Source organism: Meleagris gallopavo, chromosome 17 (genome assembly GCF_000146605.3).
Source record: "Meleagris gallopavo isolate NT-WF06-2002-E0010 breed Aviagen turkey brand Nicholas breeding stock chromosome 17, Turkey_5.1, whole genome shotgun sequence".
NCBI lineage: Eukaryota > Metazoa > Chordata > Aves > Galliformes > Phasianidae > Meleagris > Meleagris gallopavo.
The window spans coordinates 5,476,381-5,499,976 of record NC_015027.2 but is presented as its reverse complement, the minus strand read 5'-3'; the positions used below and the strand labels follow the sequence as shown (position 1 = coordinate 5,499,976).

General features: G+C 41.5%; 2 protein-coding genes across 2 annotated transcripts in view; one reads left to right on the top strand and one right to left on the bottom strand.

The window, feature by feature from the left end:
* Window positions 1–433: 433 nt before the first annotated feature.
* On the bottom strand, window positions 434–12,620 carry P2RX7 (purinergic receptor P2X 7). The gene is made up of 13 exons (XM_003210925.4): window positions 12,406–12,620; window positions 10,851–10,980; window positions 10,202–10,273; window positions 9,432–9,504; window positions 8,275–8,371; window positions 6,724–6,804; window positions 6,033–6,162; window positions 4,992–5,122; window positions 3,906–3,999; window positions 3,402–3,467; window positions 3,189–3,305; window positions 2,380–2,475; window positions 434–1,913 (listed from the first exon to the last, which is right to left on the bottom strand). The coding sequence occupies exons 1-13, from the start codon at window positions 12,528–12,530 to the stop codon at window positions 1,443–1,445; spliced, it is 1,683 nt and encodes a 560-aa protein (XP_003210973.2). The 5' UTR covers window positions 12,531–12,620; the 3' UTR covers window positions 434–1,442.
* A 5,346-nt stretch (window positions 12,621–17,966) lies between these two features.
* The window catches only part of IFT81 (intraflagellar transport 81), a 38,202-nt gene continuing 32,572 nt past the window's right edge, over window positions 17,967–23,596 (top strand). The window contains exons 1-4 of the mRNA XM_010720109.3: window positions 17,967–18,110; window positions 18,906–19,009; window positions 19,617–19,797; window positions 22,678–22,767. Of these exons, the coding sequence (XP_010718411.1) occupies window positions 17,967–18,110; window positions 18,906–19,009; window positions 19,617–19,797; window positions 22,678–22,767 (519 nt within the window). The remainder of the gene's footprint in view (window positions 18,111–18,905; window positions 19,010–19,616; window positions 19,798–22,677; window positions 22,768–23,596) is intronic.

Here is a 23,596-nt window from a genome sequence, read left to right as displayed (position 1 = left end):
GCCCGTGGCGGAGCGCTCGGGCGCTGCCCCCGCTCAGTGCCCGCCCCGGCGCTGCCCTCTGCCCGGCTGGCGCGGCGGGGCAGGTTCAGCTGGGAATCGGGGAAAAACTTCTCCTAAAGAGCGGTCAGGCGCTGGAATGGGCTGTGCCGGGAGTTGGGAGGGGGTCACCGTCCCCAGGGGTGCTAAGGAACCGTGGGAATGTGGCACTGAGGGACGTGGGTGGTGGGCATGGCGGGGGTTGGGCTTGTGAGCTTATCTTAGTGATGTTTGTTGTCTTTTCCAATGTATCATTCTATAATTCTTCCCAGAGGAAAGCCAGCACGTGTGTCAGAACAGGGATGCGGTAATGCCAACTGTAATCTTTTTCCACTCCAGATATAAAAAATGATGCAACGTGAACACGGATGCAGTGTTACAACTGAAGACACAAATGTGGCTTGCATCATCTACAGGCAATTTATTTTAAAATACACGTGGGAAATTGAAATGGCAAACTGCTGGTGTAGCTCGGAAAGAACAAAGCTCAGTTGAAAGGGGTGTGGAATATATAAATGACAACCCATCTCACCTTGTTTCTACAAAAATAGAACATGTCCAAGGACAGCAAAAAGAAAGGACTGGAAAGGTGTTGGAGCACAGATGAAACCACCCTGAATGCGGTGCTCCTGGGCTGCAGCATCACAGCAAAAAGCAACCTGTGCTGTGCTGGGTTCTGTAGGAGGAGGTGTAGGAGGCAAGGCCTGCTTGAAGCTAAGAGCAAACAGGAGGCCAAAGACTTAGCATTAAAATTCAATTAATATGAATGAAATGCCTGCAAATATTACACAAAGATGGTGTAAGTACTTTACATTGTAATTCCTGATTTAAGCAAGAGAACAGCTGGGCTTTTCAGAAAACGCTTTGTGTTACTGAAATCTAAAATAAGCCTGTTTAATCTGGATGGACTGTGAGGCCCTTAACAGTGGGATACAAATATACAAGCACTGTGGCCTCTTATTAGTCCTGATCCAGGGTCACAGCATGGTGGTGAGGCGAGGGGATAGAAAAACATAGGATGACATTTTCAAGTCGTATCTCTTGGGCTTCTCTCAGGGGTGATGCCTTGAGAAGATCCTTAACTCTACCTTATTTTCAGGGCGTTGGTCATCTCCTGATTCATCTGGAACTCTGGTACACGCCAAAGCAAAGGCAAAGGGCTGGAACTTTTCACTAAAACGTAGCACCAAGAATTCACCCCAGAGGCTACAATTCCAAACCAAAGGAACTTGGTTTGGAACCAAAGGAACTCTAAGCCAAGCAGTAGGCAATAGTCCCTTTCCAATGACAGTACACAAGAATTCAGCTGCATAGCAGATCTTGGAAAATCATATGCTTTTTCTTCTATAGGTACATAAAAGCAATAGGTTAAAAATCCACCATACAAGCCAAGGTAAGCTGCATCCTCATTCCAAATTAAAACCAGTATAGTTGCCGTTTGCTTTGGGATAAGTATTTCTAATCAACCTCCTGCAGCAGCTTGGGATGATGGCTCTGTCCTCCAGCTCAAAAGAGCCGAAGCGCCAGTGAATGTACTGCTTGTAAGCAATGCGACGCAGCTGGCTGTTGGAACTGTGACCTGTCAGGTCCAGAAAGGGGTCTTCATAGAGAAGGGCCTTATTCAGAGTGTCTCTGGACAACACCAGCTGTGTAAACCAGTAGGTGGTTGTGATACACTGCCCTTCTTTTTTCCGGCAGCAGAGCTGCTCGTGGTACTTCTGTGTCATCTGGCATTGGCCACAGCAGCACCACTCAGGGCAGTCTGCGGAAGAGATGCTTTGTGTGAGCAGCCTGAGCTCGGACTGTGCAGTGCTGTGGTTCTTGTTGGACTCATGGGTGCAGCAGGTGCGAGGATCGTAGAATTTCATAGGGTGGTTCTGGAAAACAATTCCCCAGATAAATGAGAATATAACATATGCTGCTGCTTCACCCATCTGCAGAGAGAATTTACAGCAGTGATCCTCAACATCGGGCATTTCGTTTGACACAGCACAATAGGCATAATGATGACAGATCAGCAGATCTGGAGGAGGATTGTCTTTCTGTGTTGCCAACGCCCACCACAGCAAAATCAAATCGACACCTTAGAAGATGTTTCAACACCAACACACTCCCACCAGCACATGCCCACCACAGGAAAACAGCAGCTTTTAGCTGACTCTAAACACGCATCCTCTGGTCACAGGACTTACTAACTTGAAGGGGAAATATGAATCTATTTTCAGTTCCTCAAGGTTTGATCTTGAAATATGAGGAGGGGGGAAATCCAAATCAGTTTGAAATTACATTCCTCAGCTTTATCCTTTGAGGAGGGAATCTCAAATGTTAAGTGTCTGCATTTACCTCAAAACTGCTGCCGTCAGCATTCTGCAAGCTTGTTTCCAGAGGCAACTTTATCAAAGTAATGTGTGGGTTATCGACGTAGGACACAAACATCACCTGTGAAGAAATCAGCACCATCAGCTCAAGTAGTCGCTTACAGAACTGGAGACAGAACAGAGATCTCACCATGGGTCTGGTTTCTGCGGTCTGTTCTCCAGCAAAAATCCTTTGCAATTGCATGCAGCAAGAGATTTCCGGTATCTGGGATAGCAAGGACGTGGACAGCAGTGGGGACAGACAGAAATAAAGACAAGAGACAGTGCAGAACTAACTGCAAGAGTGTGGCTGTGCAGAGTCTTTATGTGGAGAGTTCCTCTGTGTCCTCTAAAATGCTGGGGAATTAGTAGACACAGCCCAGTGAAACAACCATAAATGTCTTGAGAAAGAGGAAGAGGCAATACAGAACTGGCAGGGAAGAGGCTTTGAGCAATGCCCTCAGAATGGACAACCTTTTCACTGCACCTTTCTACCATTTTGAAGGGTCATGATTCCCTGCTGGTTTCCCTGGTAGAGCTGGTGGAGCTTTGCCATGCCAAGGCTCTGTGTGTAAGCACACTGCAGCTTACACACAGCTCTGTGGAAGCTTCCTGGAGATTCTCTGGCACAAAAAGGAGGAAGCAGTTCTCTTTGCCCATTCCTTACTGCACCGGGTCCTGCAGTCCCTCTCTCTAAACTCCCTGATCTCCTCAAACCACAGCTGCAGGCTGCTGCAGGGTGCAGGAGAACAAAGCCCAGCAGTGAAGCAGGAATGAAGAATTTGCATTCCTTACCTGTTCTGGCATCAGCACAGTCTCATACTTCTTCCTGATTAAATTTTCACAGAATGGTATTTTGCAGCAGCTGGAGCAATTGTAAAATTGAAAACACATTTCTATAGCGGTCACAGCCTGCACATGAAAGAAAAGCAAGCGGTGATTCCACTTTCTTAATGAGACCCTATCTCCAGAACTAGTTCAAGATACACAAAAAAATAAATCTCTCACCAAACCAAAATAGGCGATCGTGGACCCAATGAATGTAAAGAGTTCAATGAGTTTAAATTTTCCACCCTAAAGGAAGCAGAAAATAATAATTGGAAAGCAAGATCTTTGACCGTTCACTCAATGTCATGGCATTTCTGGTTTTATCCCTTTGCAGTGATTCATCCATTCAATCTCAAGATTTCATAGACCATCTCAGACACTTTGCAGGGGAAAATAAATAATTTGAGAAGGAAATGGTGGTGACATGCAGGGTTCATGGCAGGCAAGAAACCTTGGTACGCTTTCAGTCTAAACAACAATCCTACTTCTCTCTTAATTCTGCTGTTTCCTCTTAAACTTTGCTCATTATGCTGCTCAGCTGAGTTTAGATCTACTCATCTGACATGACTTCCATCCCAGAACGATGGACAGAAGAAAAGAAATGGATATATGGCAGAAGCAGGACTAAAGAAATAGCAAATTGTCTTCTCTCTTCCTTTCAGAAGGAACAACAGTCGCATTTACCATGCCAAACACAAGGACATCAAATCGTATTCCATAGGCTTTGAAAAGGGTTCTCTGCTCTGTCCCATTTGGTAGCTTATAGTGCCTTGCAAACCTGCAAAAGAACAAGTGAAGATCTGTGCAGCTGATGAATGTAATGATACAAAGCTAGAGAACACAAAAGGGAATGTAGTTTCTTGTCTTCTTTTTCCTACCTTTTCAGCCTTGCAAAATCAAGGAGCTGAAGCCAGCTTGGCCCAGCGTCTGACCTGACTGTCCCACAAACTTCTAGTCATCAGGAAGGCTGCTGGCCTTGCCTCACAGTACCAGCTCATTTTTTTCTTGTGTTCTCCCCCGTCTCTTGTCTATGGTTGTCAGCTCAGAGCTGACACCTATTTGTTCCTTGTTTGCACAGCTCCAGCAGGACGCAGCTTTGGAATATGTTGGCAGCTCTCAGACAGTTATGGCACTCATGTTAGCATCACGAATGTATGAAAACCCACAACAATAATCATGCCATGAATAAAAAAAGTGCTGTTATGCAAGAGTTTTGACCTAGATCTGAGGGACAACTTCAGTCTTAAACACGCTGATAAGCATTTGACAAATTGTGTAACTACTCAGAATTGGAGTCACATTAAGATTTTTCATTAAAATTTTGCATGAATCTGTTGTATGTACAAAGAACCAAAAGCTTTCATTTGCTTTTGAATAAATTTTGCTTTGGGAACTGTGGGGTTACCCAAATGGAAGCAAAATACTTTCTTATTTTATTTAATCTTTTTGGGAAATACAAATCTAGGCAGTTTCAAGCCTCAATTGCCATATGGTAGAATCTGCCCAAACTATTTTCCATGTTAGCTCACCAAATACTTGTGGGAATTTTTTAGGCCTTTCAACAGAGAAATAAAACCTCCTGCCACATGAGCATGCTCATTTTTGAGATGATCATGACAATATATCTATACAGCTGCAATAACTGCAGGTTAAGGACTTGACTACAAGGCCAAAGGACAGTCTAACATTTTGTTATTCCAAGCTGTCATTCTCCACACTTCGCTTTAATTCAGAAACATCCCACTTCCTTCATTCAACTTTTTTTTTTACCTGAAGCTGAATCCAGGGTATTGGGTTCTTGTTTTGTCATCCAGGCGGCGGAAGCTGTACTCTGGACTGCAGTAGTAAGACCACCTGTCTAAGTCACAGTCCCATTTAATCTCAATGGCAATGATTCCTCCCTGGAAACAAGCGCAGGGATTATTCTGATTGCTGCCTTTGCTGGATATCTTTAAAGACAGCGAGATTTGAGGGATGCCATTGGCTGGGACAGATCTCCATATGCACACTAACTCAGAAACAACTTTTGCTCATCAAACAGTTTTTCATGGAAGAGTCTTAATTGCGTGATCTATAAGCAACCATTCATTCTGACTCTTCCTATTTTCTGCCTATCCTTCTTCATTTTAGTAGCACAAATGTGGATGTAGCTAAGACACTGTGATGGCAATTTCATTTTGGCTCAAACCAAAAGCCAAATTGCAGATGTAAATGTAGTAGACACCCAGTCCAAATATTTCATTCTTAGTGCCCTGTGCCATGCTAAGACTCAATAAGTCTGGCTTAAATGATGACTCTTCTTAAACACTTCGCGTCCACTTTTCATCTACCCATTCATTAATATAAACTTGCCAAAGGTGTGGCTGGATACTGTGCTATGGGCATTTAGCTCAACAGCCTAAAGGATAGAGCAAAAATATAATGGGAAAAATAAATGTCTTTTTTTTTTTTAAATGCCAAATATAAGCTACCATTTGCGCCAGTCTTACTTTTTGATGAGTCTCTCCCCAAACAACATGATTTAGAATGTACTTTAGTAGAATTAAAAGAAGACCACGAAGGACAGCTTTCTATAAGACCTATTTAAGTGCATATTGGTTTACAGCAATACCAACCATATTCTATCAACGCTGTCAGTGTGGGTCCCATGCTGTGAAATGTTAAGCACATTTAATCCTTTCAATTTGAGGTTATATTGCTTCTCAAACAATCAGTTTCTAAACCTAAAACAACATGGCGTACAGCAAAACATGAAGGAAGAAAGACTAGAAAATGTTTTAACAGTGAGTATAAAAAACTAATATCACAGACCTTGACTGCCACCTCAGAAAAGTTCTCTTTTGCTTCCTGAAGAATATCTCCCAAGCGGAATATCGGACAGAGTGGGTCAGTTACCTTGTTGAATTTGCAAGAAATATTCAATTTGGGTGAAATATTTTGTCTATGAAGAACACATACAGCTGTTAAAATCTAAAAGCAAAAGTTAGAACAGCTATAAATACAACTAAAGGATTTCACTCTGGCTGGAAGCTGTGTTAAATGTGCTCAGATTTTACTTGTATGAGCTTTTGTTTTCACAGCTTCCGGATCTGTATGTTCCTATGAGATTTGCAAATCAAGATGAATTCTTTACTCTTTGGATGTATTACAAGCAACAGTTTACCTTTGTAAACAAAAGATTTTGACTTAGACTCTGAGTCTCACATCAGTTATGGTATAATTTAATGATTTTACCCTAATGTGAATGGAATGTCTGAATGAGCAATTCTACTGTCCTTTGCCTGAAGAGAAATAGAGCTATGCTGGGAGGCTGTGTTCCCAAGGTCTTCTTATTTCTGTTATTCCTGAAGAACCAATCTTTTAAAGACTTGTGGTTTGTTGCTCATGCAGATAAAGCCCTGAAGATATAGCCTTTCTGAATAAATAAGGTGCCCAATTTATACAACCTTTTCTTCAGAGCACAACCACTCTTCAGAAAGCATGGAGGAATACTGGCACTTACACGGTGTAATTAAATGTGGGGAAGTGAATGTTGTTCTTTATAAGCACTGTGAAATCTTCAGAACTCCTCAGAACAGCTGGCCTAGAAGAGAAACATCAAATCAACTAACTTTTAAATACATCAATTAATCTTATGCTAATTTTTTACCTGGAAAACTGTCAGTGGGAGGAATATTTTCCTGAGAAAGAGACTGAGAAGGAGGGAGAGAATTGGCTCAGAGGATTAAGAAAGATAAAGGTCGTTTTCTTAGTTTGAGATATAAACAGTTCTTTCCCTTTTGCACTTTCTTATGTGGGCTGAGCCTAAATTGAGTCCCTACATGCAGATAAAATATGAGCTCATGAGACTTCTCATATAAATCTTGCTACAGAATAATAATAGTGAGAGTTTATAACATTTGGCAGCTGAGAATTTGTGCGCAGTGAACAGATAGTTTCCTTGCTGTCCTTACAGACAGGATGCTGTATGAACAGTCATATCCTTTCTGTTGTTGGACAAAGCCTTTTTTAGAACACAGCTCTGTCTGCAGGAGAAGGGAATGGCAACTCCTTTAAAGAGGTGAAAAGAACTCAGCAAAAATTACTGCAGGAGGCACTGTGAGATTTGGATGGGACCTGGCTGGGGAAAAAATGCTCTGTGTCTGCAGAAAACTCTGACTTAGGGAAGAGATGGGATACAGGCACAGAATCATGCTTGTATCACTACTCAGAGTGATTATTGACCTGGTTTCTTACTCATATATTTCAAAAGCTGGCTCAGAGAAGCTAAAATTGATTAGTCATTTGCTTTCTTAGAGTGCAATTTCCATCATTTCTGTTGAAATAAAACCTTTTCTAGAATTTCTTCATGCTTTGGCTGACTCAGAAAGGAAATTGAACATTTTCATCCTAGAATAGTACACAGTCATGTGGTTACAGAAAAAGATGCCTACAGGGCCCCTCCATTCCACTCTCTGAGTCACAGCAGCTTTGTTTGCTGGAGCCTTTTTCCTACAGTTTTCTTCAGTTTTCTATTACATGTAGCCAGCACTGAAGTTTTCATCACCTGCCTAGAAAGGATGAAAAGATGTTCTTCAGTCTAGAGTGGACCCTAAGCTACTCTGCAGCACAGACAACAACTAATCTAGCACTACTGGTTTGAGTGGTCACTGTGGTAAATGAACCCACACAGAGCTTCTACACCACAGAGCACTGAGAACCTCAAGTTAGAAAACCTGTCTTATGTTGATGCATTTTCCTTGACATTTGAATTCATCATCCAAATGCTTCGAGTGAATTCAAGATGAGCCTGTGACATCTAAAATTGTTTCTGTGGCAGCTGTGTGATGCTAAGACTGAAGGCTATGGCTTCACTGCTGAATCACAGAGCAGGACAGTTGTTACAAGTAATGTATTTAGCTATAGTTATGGCTGTGATTAGATACCTGATAGGTATGGCTGGTTTAGATACCTGAGATACATCTGCACCTAGGCAAAGTGATTATCCTAAAGCTGTAGGACTGTCAAATAAACTCTCCTTTTGACAACAAATGAAAATAATTTTGTTACTTACGTGGGGGGGCTTTCTTCCATTTGAACAGGGCACCACGCCTTGATCTCACAGGTTTTGTAAGTTGCATTATAACGCACACATCTTCCAGTTTGAACTCCTGTAGAAGAACAAGCTCTTGCTCAGCAAAGACAAGCACTTTGTACCATCTAGACAGTTTCAGAATGTCAGTAGATTCATCCTCAAATGTCATGGAGAGATTTTTACATTTCGGATTCTCGTAGCTTTCTATGGAGGAGACTTTAAGAATTACCCAAATTGTGGGCATGCCATATCTTCATCAGTCCTTATTTAGCCACTTGCTTGGGTCAACAGAGCTTCTTGTTGTTTGGATCAAGAGTGAAGTAATTTCCTTCAGTTTGACATGTCCTGACATGTCTGAGTCTTGATATAAATTGAGAAACTAGCTGTTTCAGCTAGAAATTTAATTCAACATGAGCAAATTAAACAAGGATATAAACAAGGATATAGTGGGTAGCATCTCTGCCAATGGCATTGGGGTTCGAACTAGACAATCTTTAAGATCCCTTCCAACCCAAGCCATTTTATGATTCTATGATTCTCTAAAGGTGTGTAGAAAACCTTTGATTCTTTCTGCATTCCCAGAGAGTCAGAATTTTCTGTGAACATTCAGACTTTACTAAGGAAAGATATAATTCAGCCAGCAGCCTGAATCTGGGGAATCTCAGCACTACAAGGAACTCACACAGCTGATGAAAACTGTATGATGTCTTCTGGACAACCAGTCCCCAGTGAAAGACACAAATCATTTGTCTTATTCTGAGAACTACCTATCAGATGTTACAGATGCTTCAGATAGATCCTGCAGTCACCTCCCTTGCTGAGCAGCCACAGACACCAACAGGAGTGACTATGAGAGTCCTCCCTTATGCCACAGTCTGTACTCTTCACATTTTCTCTGCTTCCTTCCACAGTTTCTCCTTTTAGTAAGGAGATGCACTAGCTGGTAAAAAAAAACTCTGTTTTGGGGTTTTGAAAATTTGTTCTCAGGTATCTCTTAGGATTATATACTGTTCTGCTGCAGTTCTTCTCCAAACTGGAACTTGCATGTTCTGCAGTAACTTGCATGTTCGGTCAGTAACACAATAGAAGATAGTACCCACAAACAATATTTCAGTCTGAAAATACCATTTACGTACCATTACTGTGGACATTTACAATCCCTTTTTCACAGGACCTATCTGAAGAGCAGATAGCTTTGGCGATGGGATACTGAAAAAAAAGACACGGAAGAACAATATGTGTGTCTTTCCATACAACGTCTCTCCTTACAATAACATTTTCTTTTATTATTTATGTCATTTCCTGTTTTCTATACTGCTAAGTACAATAAATCTAATACTGAACTATTTACTTTTTTGTTTATAAACAGCCCCAAAAACTTTTGGCAGTGAAAGTCGACTTATGTTTGGGACTGCTCTGGAAAGACCCACTTCTAGGTAAGCTGGATGAATGAGAAAGAGGTGAAGCTGACTGCCAGGTTTGAGCTACAGAAAGAAGGAATGTGAAGATGTGGGAATGAGCAACAGTGAGAGCATTTCTGTAACTCCAACATCCCTTCAGGTTGTTCTCAAAAGGACAGCAGCATAGCCAGAGAAGCTGCACTGGCCTGAATGTCACTACTTCCTAAAAGCAATGCAGGTAGGGTTGACAAGCTCATTGATGCAAGGGAAAATCTCAGCCAACAAAACGATTCCTCAAGAAATAGCAGGGTGAAGGAAAGAAAATTAGCAATTAGGTTACTTTGCATGTTATCTACTGAGATATAAGCATAAAGAGCAACTGTATTTGCTTGTACAGGACTGTCCCACAGTCTCCTCTTTTACACTAACACCAATGTTTTCTGTTAACTACTGGCTATTTGTATTCAATACCATAATCCTAAGTATAAATTACAAAAAATGTTTACCTCAGGGCAAGTCTGTTGAATCTGATTGTCTGTCCGAATGACGTTGGTCATCACAAAAAAAGAGTCTCTTGTCTACATGGGGAAAAGAAAATGAATATGACTGAAATTTCACATACTTGGTTCAGACCTCAGCCTCTTCGGGACATCACCTGCTAGGACAACAAGGCTGTTGCTGCTCTATCTCCCCCCGACAGATGTTCAGATTCTCCCCAGCTCAAACAGGAAAAGCCAGAGACAACATCAGGGCACAAATGAGCAGTCAAGGCAAAAAGATACTGATGTTTTTTTAAAATACTGGCATTACAACCTAGAAAGACACAATAGCATTAACTAGTAATAACAATACCGTGTTTAGTACAGCTATACTGGAGTATAGCTGTATGGAGCTCCTAGGTTTGTTACTATAAAAATATTAAACTGATATAGTAAAAAAAAAGGTGTAACAAATAACACTACAAAAATCTCATTGAAAAGAACAGACTTTTTCCCTTTTTCCCTGTTGGGGAAAGGTAGGTTTGGCTTAAAACATCGCTGTCTCAAATGTTAAGTCTCCTTTAATATTACTGCTCATTCCAGCAGATGTACCAGGAAAGAAAACAGATGTATTGATAGAATGGGAATATTTTGCTGACATTAAATTAAGACTTGCCTGTGTTGGTATGGTGTATTCTGCTGCATCCCAGATCCTGTCTGCATGAGCCACTCCTTTCAGGTTAATGCGAACTGAGCTGGTAAGTTCCTCTTTCTCTTGATAGCGTTTTTGAACAATGAGTGTATAACTGCACAATTAAGCAGAGAGGACAAGAAAACTCGTAAAAATAAAATGAATTGGCTTTTTGTATCACTCTTGGACAAAATAAACTGCATCATAAAGTCAGACAGGCATTTTCAACCCTTTTGGTGTGAGACAGATGTATTGCTTGGGCCCAAGTCCTCCTTGAATTTACTTTTGCAATGTTCACTTTGTCAGGAATGAGTTGAAATACGAGCAAAGAGAATTTCTGTTTTCCCATCCTAAATGCTGTGGACAACTTCAGGTCACATCCTGGTTAGAATATTTAGTCTTTAATTTGCCAGTGTTGTGACTTTTTTTTGCCTCATGCTGATTGCTTCAAAAACTTTCGCCTAATAGTTTCATTTCCTCATGAATTGAGTGTGTTAATAATAGAACGTCATCTCTATTTTTATGTTGACAGGAAGTGATTTAGCTCATCTAATTTATGCAGGCAATGACATCTTTGAAGAACTACTGTATGTCCAGAAAGTAGTTTCCACACTACAAAAAAGTCATATAAAAGGTTTGCTTTGAAAAACAATCTTATTGCATAACCAAAGGTGTGGTTCAGCATCATTTCAGTTTAGCAGCAGACTCTTCTGGAATGGATAAAAGTTGCTAAATAACATAAATAGAAAGCATTTGATCAATGCTCCTTCATTTATATTGTCTATTGTAACAGCACTTAGCCTTCTCTTTCTGGAGATCAGTACTTTGGGATAATCATGCTTTTGGAAACTGGCAGTAGGAACCCAGCTCTGAGCAGCAGTAGGTGCTTGCATTTCGTGCAGACTTGATTCTTAGCAAGATTGGGATCAGTGTGCTCCATGTCCTGGCTTGTTGCCCTCGCATAGGATATAAATCACTTTCTGAACTTGCAGACTTTGTTCAGCAAAGACTTATCACTGAAAACAGCCCTACTTTGGCAGCAAGGAGGAAAATTTGCCCTTTAGAGGCAATCTATTATTGTTTATTCCTAAACACCTTATTGTTCTTGAAATCTGCTTCAAGCGCGTGATTGGCTATTTCATCTGTTAGGTAGATCTAGTCCTGATGGGAGACTCTGTGGAACACACTCTAATCTCAGAAAAACTGATGTAAATGTCAGATTATTCAATGGAGTTAGTCTGGGTTTATAGACAAGAAACAGAAACAGCACAGCAGAAAATGAAACCACAAGCATTTGTTAGTGAATACTCAGTTAAACTTCAACAATTCCACCCTGTGAGATAAGCTCCCGTGCCAGAATCCCACCATAAAGCTCCCACTTCCAAATCCATCTTCCAGGAGTGGTCTAACACCAAATCAATGATCAGGAATTGCTGCCACAGAACTGAAAGCTCTGAAAGCCCCACTGTAACCCTGACAACCCCCAACACAACAAACACTTGTTTGTGTTCAGTGCCATTTCCCGTCACCCCGCACTTACCAAATATACACAGCAATAATTCCGTAAATGAACCACTTCACACATACACATCCAACACTCGGAAAACGGATCAGTTTTGGGGAGTCATAATTAAAGAGATCCTTCATCCAGCCGCGTGCAACCATTGTTAATGTTTCCTGTGACCTTATAGAAACTGCAAGTAGCCGATGCTGTCTTTTTTTACTCTTGCATCCTTTTGAGGCCACACCACTTAAAGGCACAGTCAGAAATCCATATGAGTAGAATGGTACCACAGGCCTTCAAAAGAAAGGCAGCTGGTGGATCACAGCTTGATATTAATCAAAAATGAAGAATACAAGGAAGTGGGAGACAGGATACCAAATGCCTTCTTTGTCAATCCAGAGAAGGAAAAGGACAAACTAACTTCTTAGTGGAATCCACTTTATTTTAGGGAACTAAAACAGAAGTAGCCTGGCTCAGTCCGTTGACAGAAATACAAGCTCTTCACAGCCACCCACGTTTATGTGCGACAAAGGGAGTTTTCAGAGAGGGAAGATTTTTTGAATTCCCTTCAACCAAGTATCAGTAGTGCGCTTTAAATTTCTGAATTCGGACTTTTTTCAAAGAGAAAAGTCTAAATGTCAGATACTTCAATGATAGTCCTCAGCTAGCCCAGCTTTTTTTAAAGATAAAAAGTTTAAAGTTAAAAAGTTTAAAGTTGGAAAAAAAAAAAAAAAAGAGAGCTTTTCCTTCTAAGTTCTCAAGTCTGACATGCAGTATCTGGAGGAGAATTTCCTTTCACTGAATCTGTCCAGACCTCAAACCAGACTGAGAAAACTTTGTGAAGTAGTAAACACTTTGAAGGTGCTGCCCTGACTTGAAGGAGGATGGAATGCTTTTCTATTGCTTAAAAGACTTGAGTCTGCAGAATGAATTCGACACATTTTTTCCAAAACAGTTCAGTAGAAACAGGATTAGGTATCACATAAACATTGGAACACCTACCATTGGTCAAACCACAGGACCATTAGCTGAGGCCACTTATTTTCACACGAGAGGCCTTAAGACAGAGAAAAGAGATAAAGAAAGAAGCTCAGTAGTTTCTGCCTTGGGGTTATTGTGAAGCCCTTCTCATATCACATCCTTTCCCAATGCATCTTACTCAGTATCTCTAAAATGAGCTGATCATTTACAACCACTTCTCTAGCTGGCTGTGGGTGCATCACCAGCCATGGTTTCCATAACGTGCTGGGTAGACTCAGCCACCACGGAGGAATCTTGATGGTTCCCTTGTCTACATTTGCAAGAGGGAAACTGAGAGCTACAGGAACATCACTGCAGAAGAAGCTGCTCAGATGGTGAAAGCAGCTCAGAGCAGCACTACTACACTGGGAGAGCAGCAGTACATGAAGACCAGGAGGATCCTGCCCATGTTTTTCCAGGCTCCAGTACAGCTTTTTTCAACAACAGAATCATTGTGCATTTGCAAAAATAACCTTCCAGCTGTTCTGGTCCCACCAGAAGTTGAGTACTCCACTGCAAATTCTGCTGCTTGGCTTTCCAGGAGAAGGCACTGCTACATCAACACGTGGGCCAGTACCTCACTGAACTCTCCTTGAGGTTTGCATGTCAACCTACTTGCAACCACCTGCTCTTGCTCTCAGCACCACACAGTGAATGACATGCAAGTGGATGCTTTGCCTGAAGCTGGGGCAACTGCAGAGATCAATCTAAAAGGACTGAAACCAGCATGATGTTGGCCTCCCTCTGAGCCTGACTCCCCACCACCCAACAATTTGCACTAGTGCAAAGAAGGTGCCATACACTTCCAGATTCATACTGCAGGGGTGGCAATGTCCACGCAAGAATGGCAATGGTAAAGCAAACTTTTGGGACACCAGTGACCACAGAGATCTTCAGCTTTTTACCTCAGGTTCATAGGACACTGTCCTATTTGGTCTCAGGATGGTTTTCTGCCAGGTCATGGTATTAAGAGGCAGTTCAGCTGGGTAACAAAGTCACAGTGCTGAGCAGGGCAAGGTATATAACGTCTGCAGCTTCTCACTCTGCACAGCTCCATGCACAAGCTGGTCAATGAGCTGCAAACCAAATACTGGCATCTGGCCCATGGGGTCAAGGAGCAGGTGTGAAGCCACCATCTGATGCTATAAACAAAGGAGCTGTAAAAGTGCAGAGTGGTTGAGGTGGGATCTGTAAATCTTATTCTCGAAGTCAGAAAGAAAAGAAGCTTGGATCACAATCTATCACACTTATCTTTAAAGGACTAGGGCACTCTTGCAACAGAAGACCTGCACAGAGGCACCAAATGTACAAAGCCTGCAACACAGAGATGTCTTTCTTCATTTACTGTTCTAAATCATCTAGGACGCTGCCTATTGCTGTAGCTGTGACAAAGCGTGTAGAATCAGATGGGTTTTTTAGCACACAGGAACAGGTCTTAATTTTTTGAGACATGAGCAATCATTCCTTATGCCTTTGCTGACCACACCATATTGCTATAGTTGATATTAGAGACTTCAGCAAGCAAAATCCTGCTATGTGATAACAACAACAAAAAAAAAGACGCAATTGGTAAGAACCAGAAACAAACCTGGGATGCATTTAGGTGCTAGAACAGACACAAATAAATTGATTTTTAATATATCCCAGTCAGACTTACAGTTACATACAAATATCACAATATTTATTACAAAATAAGAAGAAAAAAAAAAAGAAAGAAACAAGAGGACCTGAGTTGCATAAAATAAGTTTTAGTAAGCGTTGTCTTTGCTTCCTAAACACTCTCATTTTCACATTAACATCTTCTATCTGTTTGGGATCTGACCTCAGCAGCAAGGGCAGATGCATTCATCTTCTTGTCCATGGATGTTCCCATATAAGGTGATCTCTCTTTGCCTGTGGAGCACGACTTCGATTTGCTCAGGTTTCGTTCCGCTCTGATTTGCTGGCCTCTATGCTTGAGCTCTTGCAGTTTTACAATGCAGTCATCCACACAGCAGTAGCTATAAAGGGAGGAGAAAGACAGGAGAAAGTAATGAAGATGTGTCTGCAGATCTAAATTGGTCTGGATAGTTTATTTTGCTCGATTGTTTTTCTTCTGCTCATTGCCTCTGCATGACACCTTTTCAATAAGCAATTTCTATACACTTTTCCCAAGCAGTATAAAGCATAAACCCTATCCAGGGAATTGGATAGGATGATAGGGATGCACTGTTCTAACAACTCTCTAGTCATTAGGAAACTTTGCTCAAAACTTTGTATGACTCTTCATGCACACTAACTTGGGAATTTGGAAAATGCCCATGGAATTATACAACAGATATATATAAACACTGGCCTTCAATTCAGTAAGATTTGATTCAGATATCACATCAAAAATCTCAACTGCCTCCTCTAACATTTACCCAAGGCTGCACTAAAAGCTATGATATCTTTTATGTCTGTGAAGATTCTGTTGTCATACGGAAGTCAAGACACTATAGAATAAGCTATTATATTGTTTTGTTTGTTTGTTTGTTTTAAGAAGTAACTTTGAGAATTCAGGCACTATTACTGAGGGCAAATATCAAATAGTGTGTGGGCACCCTGGGGTAGCAGTCTGGCTACATTGGGCTGCATGGATAAATAGCACAAAACCACTGGAAGAAGGGATCATGAAAAGATACCACAAGATCCCCCATGCTTTCCCTGACCTGGGAAGTCCCAAGGAACTCTGATGTATGATTTTGCTCCAGTACTGAATCATAAGTACATTCAAAGAGGCCAGCATGCTGGAGCTCACCCTGACTTCTCATCAGAGAGGACCTGTTCCCCTCTCAGACTCAGAACGATCCAAGTTCATGGGTTTTCATCATGACAGAGTGATACAATCTTGGCATCTTTTCTTGTCTGATCTTGGGATTTTCTAATTTTCAAGCATCCTTTCTCTTCTTTGTCATCTCTATAGCATTAAGGAGACATGAAAAGCAGCGGACAGTCCTTTGCCTCTTGGAAGGTGTGAGGAGTGAAATATCCTAATGCAAAGAGAAGGTCAGAGTAGCACCACCTGGCCATATCCAGCCCAGATCCACACCCATTCCATCCTCAGCACTGTGAGGCACAGTCTGTTCTCTCCCTCTATTGAGGACTGAGGATGTGCATCCATATTTGCATAAACACTGTGTTTCTCCAGAATTAAGGAAGTAGTGCCCAGGATCGATGACACCTACCACTTCCTATTACCCATCAGTGTCGCCTACAGGGAGCAGAACTCATCCCCAGCGCCTCCACACAAAATATCATTTTCATTTGCTCCCCCTGTGCATTCTATATGCTCAAAATACTAATCAGAAGAAAAGCGTAACTGATACCAGGAAAGCATGTCAAAGGAAAGTAGATCTCTTCTGGGAACTTGTAGGTAGTACGATTCATAAAGGTCAGTGTACAGACAGAAAGCACAAAGGAAACATGATCTGGTTTTTAAAGTTCAAATCCAGGAGTCAGGAGACTTGGATTGTGTTCCTGGCTCTATCGCAGCTTTCGTGCACAGTCAAGAGCAACTCATCCGTCCCCTTTGTGACTTAGTTCAGCCAGTGAAAAGCGAGGACAGAAATGCGGTGTCACTTCTCAGGCTTTTAGAAAAAAATGGGTAAATTAGTATTTTATGAAGTATTTCCTATTCCCTGGAAAGAAGAGGGGAGCTAATCTAAGATGGAAACATTGTTTAGTATTGCAAAGTGTTACGTTTACGATTGCTGCTTACCGAATAAGCAACCTGTGCACTTTAATTTAATGGCAGCAATTTAATGACTCACTGCGTGTTTTACTCCATCATCTGTGAACTCACGTGGGTTTCTAAGACAATCCACAAAGCTAACTGAAGAGCAGAGGCTCCAAAATCCAAAACCTATATATAAACCCTACTGCTGCCGTTCCTTGCATCGAGAGCGCTGTACTGTGAACGCCCGCACAGAACACTGCGTGTACACTGCGGGGGGCACAGCGACCTCCCCCAGACTTAGGGGTGGGATGGGAAACCCAGGGCAGGCTGCGATGCCTTCAGGGCCGCTTCGGGCTGCCTCCCCTCATACAGCATGCTGTGAGCAGGGGGCTGGGACCCGCTCCGCACAAGCCGATCGACTCCGTTCTGTCCTAGCCCCTCCGCAGAGGTCAGAACTCCGCGCGCCGCTTTGCGCATGCGCGCGCCGCTCCAGCCGAAGCCCGCGAGGTACGCCCGGAAGTGACGTCATCCCCGGGCCTGGCGACCGTTACCGGGGTAACGTGGAGGCGCGAGCGCGGGGTGAAGGCCAAGGCGGCCCCGGCTCCGTTACCTCACGGCACGGGGTGGCCCCGAGAGGGCCTGGCTGGCGGTGGGGTTTGGCCGCCTCCGCCTGCGCTCTCTTGAGGGTTTTCACAGCCCTCTCGGGAGTGAGGAGCTGGCTGTGCCGAGCCCTGTGCCGGCTGAAGGCCGCAGTGCTGCCGAGGGCCTCGCAGAGCCGCGAGCTCAGCCGCACTCCCGGCAGCCCTCAGCTCCCTGTCCCAGCTGAGGCCTCGTGGCGCCTCGTCCGGCTCTTCTGCAGAGTTTCTTCCAGGACGCGACCATGAGTGATCAAATCCAGTTCATTGTTGAGAAGCTCAATCAGGAGCCCTTCAAGAAGAACTACAATTTAATCACGTTTGACTCCTTAGAGTCGGTGCAGCTGTTGCAGCTGCTCAGTGATGTGCTGGGGGAGATTGACCCGAAGGTAAGGAAGGGCAATCAGAGGTGCTCAGACCTGGGTAACTGCCAACGTCTTAAGTTGGCTTGTCACAAAAATTGCACGGAATGCTTTTATTTAGGTCTGGCGTTGTGTATCTTTGTGGTATGTTTGGTTTACCAAAATAGCTTGTATGAGCCTTCCTGGAAATAAATGTGCCTGGCAAGAATTGTTGTGTCTATATATCTACAAGTTGTTGGTGAGCGAACAAGTATTTCTTGGGCCAAGGATGCTGGATCCTCATCCACCAGAGACTGATGACTTTATATTTTAACTTGAGAATCAAGGTAGAGATCTGAAATTGGTTCAGACTGACAACAACTCTATTCTTGAGTCAAAAGGCAGGCTATGTCATGCTTGCATTTGCAGTGTAGGAGCTGACTGAGAATGGTTTCTCATTTGCAATTGGTAACTGAGTTTCTGACTCCGCTTACACTGATGCTACCAAAGGTGTGAGATCAGAAGGGATCAATTCTGTACCTGCAGTATAGAGATACATGTGCTGCTGTGGTAGGATCTCAGACTTGGAAGTAATTTTTTCCTCTCAATAGATGAGGTCCTATGAGCGGGAAGAGCTTAAGCCTGGAATAAAGTTACTTGAATACACATGTAGGAGGAAAATATTTAAAAGATAATCACTTGATGATAAAAAGAATGTTCTATATGGAACTCACTCCACTGACATGTGATAAGTGAATAAAATCAATTCTTTTAGTGTCACTGGTTAATTGAAATGACTTGAACAAATACTGGATATTTATTTGTATGTTTCAAACTATGTAGCATGCTGTTGACATTAGAGAGGAGCTGCCAGAGAATACAGCTAAAAGAATGTTGACTCTCCTTGGTATCCTTAAATACAAGCCTCCAGGAAGTGTAACAGACCTGTAAGTATCTTTGGATTCACAAATCATGATAAAACGTGTGTTACAGCTTCTATGTAACAACTTCAAGTTCATTTTTTTAATTTATTTTTGACCCTGACCATCCAAGTGGACACGTGTAACAAGTTAAAGAGCTCCTGTTTTGTCGGGCTGGTATGGCTGCAGAAGGCTCCCGCAGGTGTGGGGCAGCCTCGGGGCGCGGCTGCAGCAGCTGCTATTGCGGAGTCTGCCAGGAGAGGGTGCCGCCTGCATGGCAGGGTCACTTCTGCCCCCAGTCCTTTCAGGCTGCAGTGCCACCCTCCAGTGCCAGGTGGTAACCCTGAAAACCTGCGCTCTTCCCTCATTTTCTCTTTTCCCGAGGAATATTGCTGGAAAGGATGAATCGTTTTTGCAGGCTTTTTTATAGGATTTCTCTGTGCCTCAAGGTAGCGGAATCAGGATTGTAAATAGCAAACTGGCACCACGACTGCCTTCTCTATTAACTGCATTAAGAAAGCCATTAGGGAAGTGGAATGGGAATGTCAAAACACTGCAAACTTTCCAGCCAGTGTTCTTTCGTTTGAGATTTACTGATAGTGGGTGATACTTTTTTGTTGTTGTTTTTGAATAGGAGTGCATTTCGCCAAGGGTTGGTTACAGGAAGCAAACCTGTAATTCATCCTGTCTTACACTGGCTTCTTCAGAGAACCAATGAACTCAAGAAGAGGGCTTATCTGGCACGCTTCTTAGTAAAACTGGATGTGCCAGTGGAGTTCCTACAGGATGATACCGTGGCTGACATCAACAAGCAGGTAGTATTTTTCATGTGTGCCAACATTTTAGAGGAATTAATTGAAGTGCCAATAGAAGAATGGATACATGAATTGAGGAGTTACTGCTGAGATTAATGTTCAAGAGAATTGTGACAAGAGCATGTTGGAATCGAGGGTCAACAACCATTCATGAAAATAAACACGTTTTAACCACCTCTCTTCCAATAAACCTTACATTGTTTAGGAAGGGGTAGCATTAAATTAAAAGGACTTAGGCTCATCAGATACTGGGTGCTGATTAGCCTTCATTTTCATGCTGCCTAGGAAATATACTTTTTTCTTTTTTTTTTAACAGTTTTTTTTATTTTCTGTGAACTCTAACATGGATATTTTTAACTTTATAAATCAGTTCAGAAAACATTATGAACAAGAATGCCTGCCTTACAATTATCAACTGAAGGTATAATACTTAGCCCCTAACATTTATATTAATGTTATCCCACTTCTGCTTCAACCGTTCTTTCTTTTTCTTTTTGTGTGTGTGTGAGAAGTCAGAAGTTTCTTTTTCCTTGGCTGATGTTCCTATTTACAATGTTTCCTCTTCTTTTCTGAACATTAAATGTTGATTTTTAGACAGCGAGACTGGGTAGGTTTAAAATGTAGAGCTACACGTGAACCAGAATTATGTTTTTACACTTGTGTTATCTGAGGTACGTATTTACTTTATTTTGATCCAGTTTTCTCTGCCTTTTGTCCTGTGTAGTTGCTTGCAAAGCACAGTGTTTGTGAGTGTTCATAACAGGTAACTGTGCTTATTAGTTGTGCACCAGCTCTGTAGCTTGACTGATTTTCTTTTTTGATAGCACTAGCAAGGTCTGATTTATAACTGAATAACTAAGCAGAAGTAGGAAGGAGAGGAAGGAATGCAGGTTGTAAGTTTTCTCAGTATGTCACAGTCTCAATATGTATAAATATCCATCTCCATTATTTCCATTACGTAAGATGTGTTCCTTTTTGGGATTGCAGTAATAAAACCATCTTATTAAACCAATACCCTTCTGATTTAACTCAGAACAGAAGCTGGGATAATACAGTGTCTTTATGTAACACAGCATTACCATGAAAATATTTAGATACTAATGAATTAAAGAACTTAGCCTCAACTATTTATGTAGGCTGGCATGTGATGGAGCATTTTAATAGAAACATTTCAAATATGAAATTCTGGAGATCTTAGAACATAAGCAAGTTTTATGGGTGTGTAGAATCAAGCTCACATGTACAGCAAATTCCCTAAACAATGTTCTCAGAAACCTGGCACTTCCTTGATTTTGTGATTTGGACAAATTGGAAATTGGTTGCAGTGTATAACTTTGAAAGTAATCAAATTAGGCAAAAATCTGATTGACCAGTCTTCAGTGAGATGCTCCCAAGTGCCAGGAATCACTCTGCTGCTGAAACCTGGGCTTTGTTTGGTCATTTGAGTGTGTCAGTTGTTTCAGGTGCGTGGGCCAGCTGCAGAATGCTGCTGCTTTTCTTGTAGTGGAAGTGGAAAACCTCCCACTTGCTCTGGTTTGCCAAACTATGCTATGCCTGTGTTTGAGTTTTGCCCAATGCCTTGAAATGTTGTGTCCCCATGAGGAAGAAACTCTCTAAACTCACCTTTTGAAAGAGGTAGAGAAGGGATGCAAAGGAAGGCTTTTGGAATCAGTTGCTCCCAGTTAGCTTGCTATCTTTTTATTTGTTGAAGTACTTCTGTAACACCTAAGTGAGCTACGAGGCAGTTGCATTTTTACTTATGTTTTTTTTTTAACTCATTTTTCATCACCCAGCCTGCATGTACCTTCTAATCATGCTTTCATTTGTTATTTAATCAAGCCCTTTTTGATTATGTAATCTTTTTCCCAGTGGCCATTTTATTGCTGTTTTTTGAATTTGCTCCAGCTTGTCCTAATGTGCCTGATACTAAAACACCCAGAAATAAAAGGGAGTATTCCAGCTGCTGGTTCCTCAGGGTTTTATACGATGGGATTGCTGCTTCACTTGTCACACATCTGCCATCTTTGTTTAACATGGCCTTCGCTGCTGCCATTTCGTATTCAACAGTCATATCAATTGCTCTTTCCAGGAAGTAAAAAAATTATATTCTTTGCTTAGATTTTTCTATCTTATTGAATGGCTGTTTCTTCAGAGATTATTCTTTCCTATATCTCAGCTTGCATTTCTTCAAGTTGAATCTAAATTTATTTCCCATCCATATTTCTAAACTCTTTCTGTCCCCTGTTATTTCTCTACCCACACAGACTTTCACACTGCCTCTCAGCTGAAGAGTGCTGGTGGGCAATGTACTGGTATGGAGGTAGCACACTGTCTACTTCTTCCTAAAAACCAAACTACATACATCAGTCTCTATAATGTACCGAGGACACGATTATGCAATGTGGCAAAACTGTTTCTCACATGTTAAGTCAGGTGTGCTCTTGGGCTGCTTTACTGGAGAGAAAATCAGTGCTGTAACCTCCAGCTCCATTGCCTTGCTCGAGCATCTTGTTAGACCCAGCTCTCCCTTTTTAGCTTGATAAGTTTACACGTGTGATGTACACAGTAAGGGAGAATAGTTAATGTAGCATTGTCCTTTTCAGCTAATGTCTTGTTTTGAAACTACGTTGTGTATTACAAGAGAGGAGGTTAAAATGCTGAAGAAATTATGAAAATTCTAACTATTAACTTTAAATGGAAGATAATGTCATCTTTTTTACTTCTGCTTCATAAGTTCCTAAGTTTTAGTATGAAAAATCCATTTAATTCTTGTTATTACAATGTTTTTGTCTACATTTACTATCTTAACAGTAAAGCAACGTTGGCCTGAAAACCCTCAGCCATAGAGCTCATTCTGCATAATTTTATCTCATTTTATAGTATGAAGAACTGATGGAAGCATTTAAAAACCTACATAAGGAATGTGAGCAGCTCAAAACATCTGGTTTATCTACTGCAGAAATAAGAAGGGTAAAAATATGACAAAATTGCGTTGCTTCTATGTATGCTTTTTTAAAACGTTCTATTTTCTTGATTTTGTGAACTCATTGTAGTGTGTACATTGTGGAGGTCAGAGCTGATTGGCACTCAGTTGCTGTTTTGAAACTGTTCTCTGTTGGCAAACAGAAAGTCCTTGCTCATGCTTAGGACTGGGCTTTGTGAAGCAGATGGGGAAACGAGGCTGCCAAGACTGTGTTCAGCATGATTTTCAAATATTGGATCTCTTTTTCTGTGACCACAGACTGATATAAAACCTTGAACTTTACTGATACAAGGTAATAATTTCAGAGGCTGAATGAATTAAGAGCCTAAGTCAACAAAAATGGTGTTTCTATGTGGCTAAAGTGTAGTAAAGTGTAGTAAAGATATTTGTCTTGTTTCATCAAAATGTTTGAGCATGAATCCAGCTTTCCATTAAGACATACAAACAAGTTAAGCAAATGTTGAGATAAGGCCTAAACTGATAATTTAGTTCCCTTTCTCTCATAGTTGTTAATATGTGGTATCCTGCTGTTGTAAAGTAGGATTAAAGAAGGATAATTGGATACATGTTTTAGAACCATAGATTATTTCTTTTAACACAGTTTTAATGGAAAAAATATCAGCAGGTATAATTCCTATGCAGAGTATAACTGCAAGTGTTATAGTATAACTTCATGCAGATTGTCAGGAAGTTGGTAATGGTGGTAAGATTTAAGAACAGATGTTTCATTGCATCATGTGTTGAGTTATGCTGATTTTTGTTTGGTTGTTTCTGTTTGTGGGGTGTAGGGTTTGTTTTTCTGGGTTTTTTTGTGGG

Coding starts and splice junctions, on each gene's coding strand:
- P2RX7 (XM_003210925.4), bottom strand. CDS start 12,530: ATGGTTGCACGCGGCTGGATGAAGGATCTCTTTAATTATGACTCCCCA. Junction 9,505..10,201: donor TTCAACAGACTTGCCCTGAG/GTAAACATTTTT, acceptor CTTTTTTTTCAG/TATCCCATCGCCAAAGCTAT. Junction 3,306..3,401: donor CGATCGCCTATTTTGGTTTG/GTGAGAGATTTA, acceptor TTTCATGTGCAG/GCTGTGACCGCTATAGAAAT.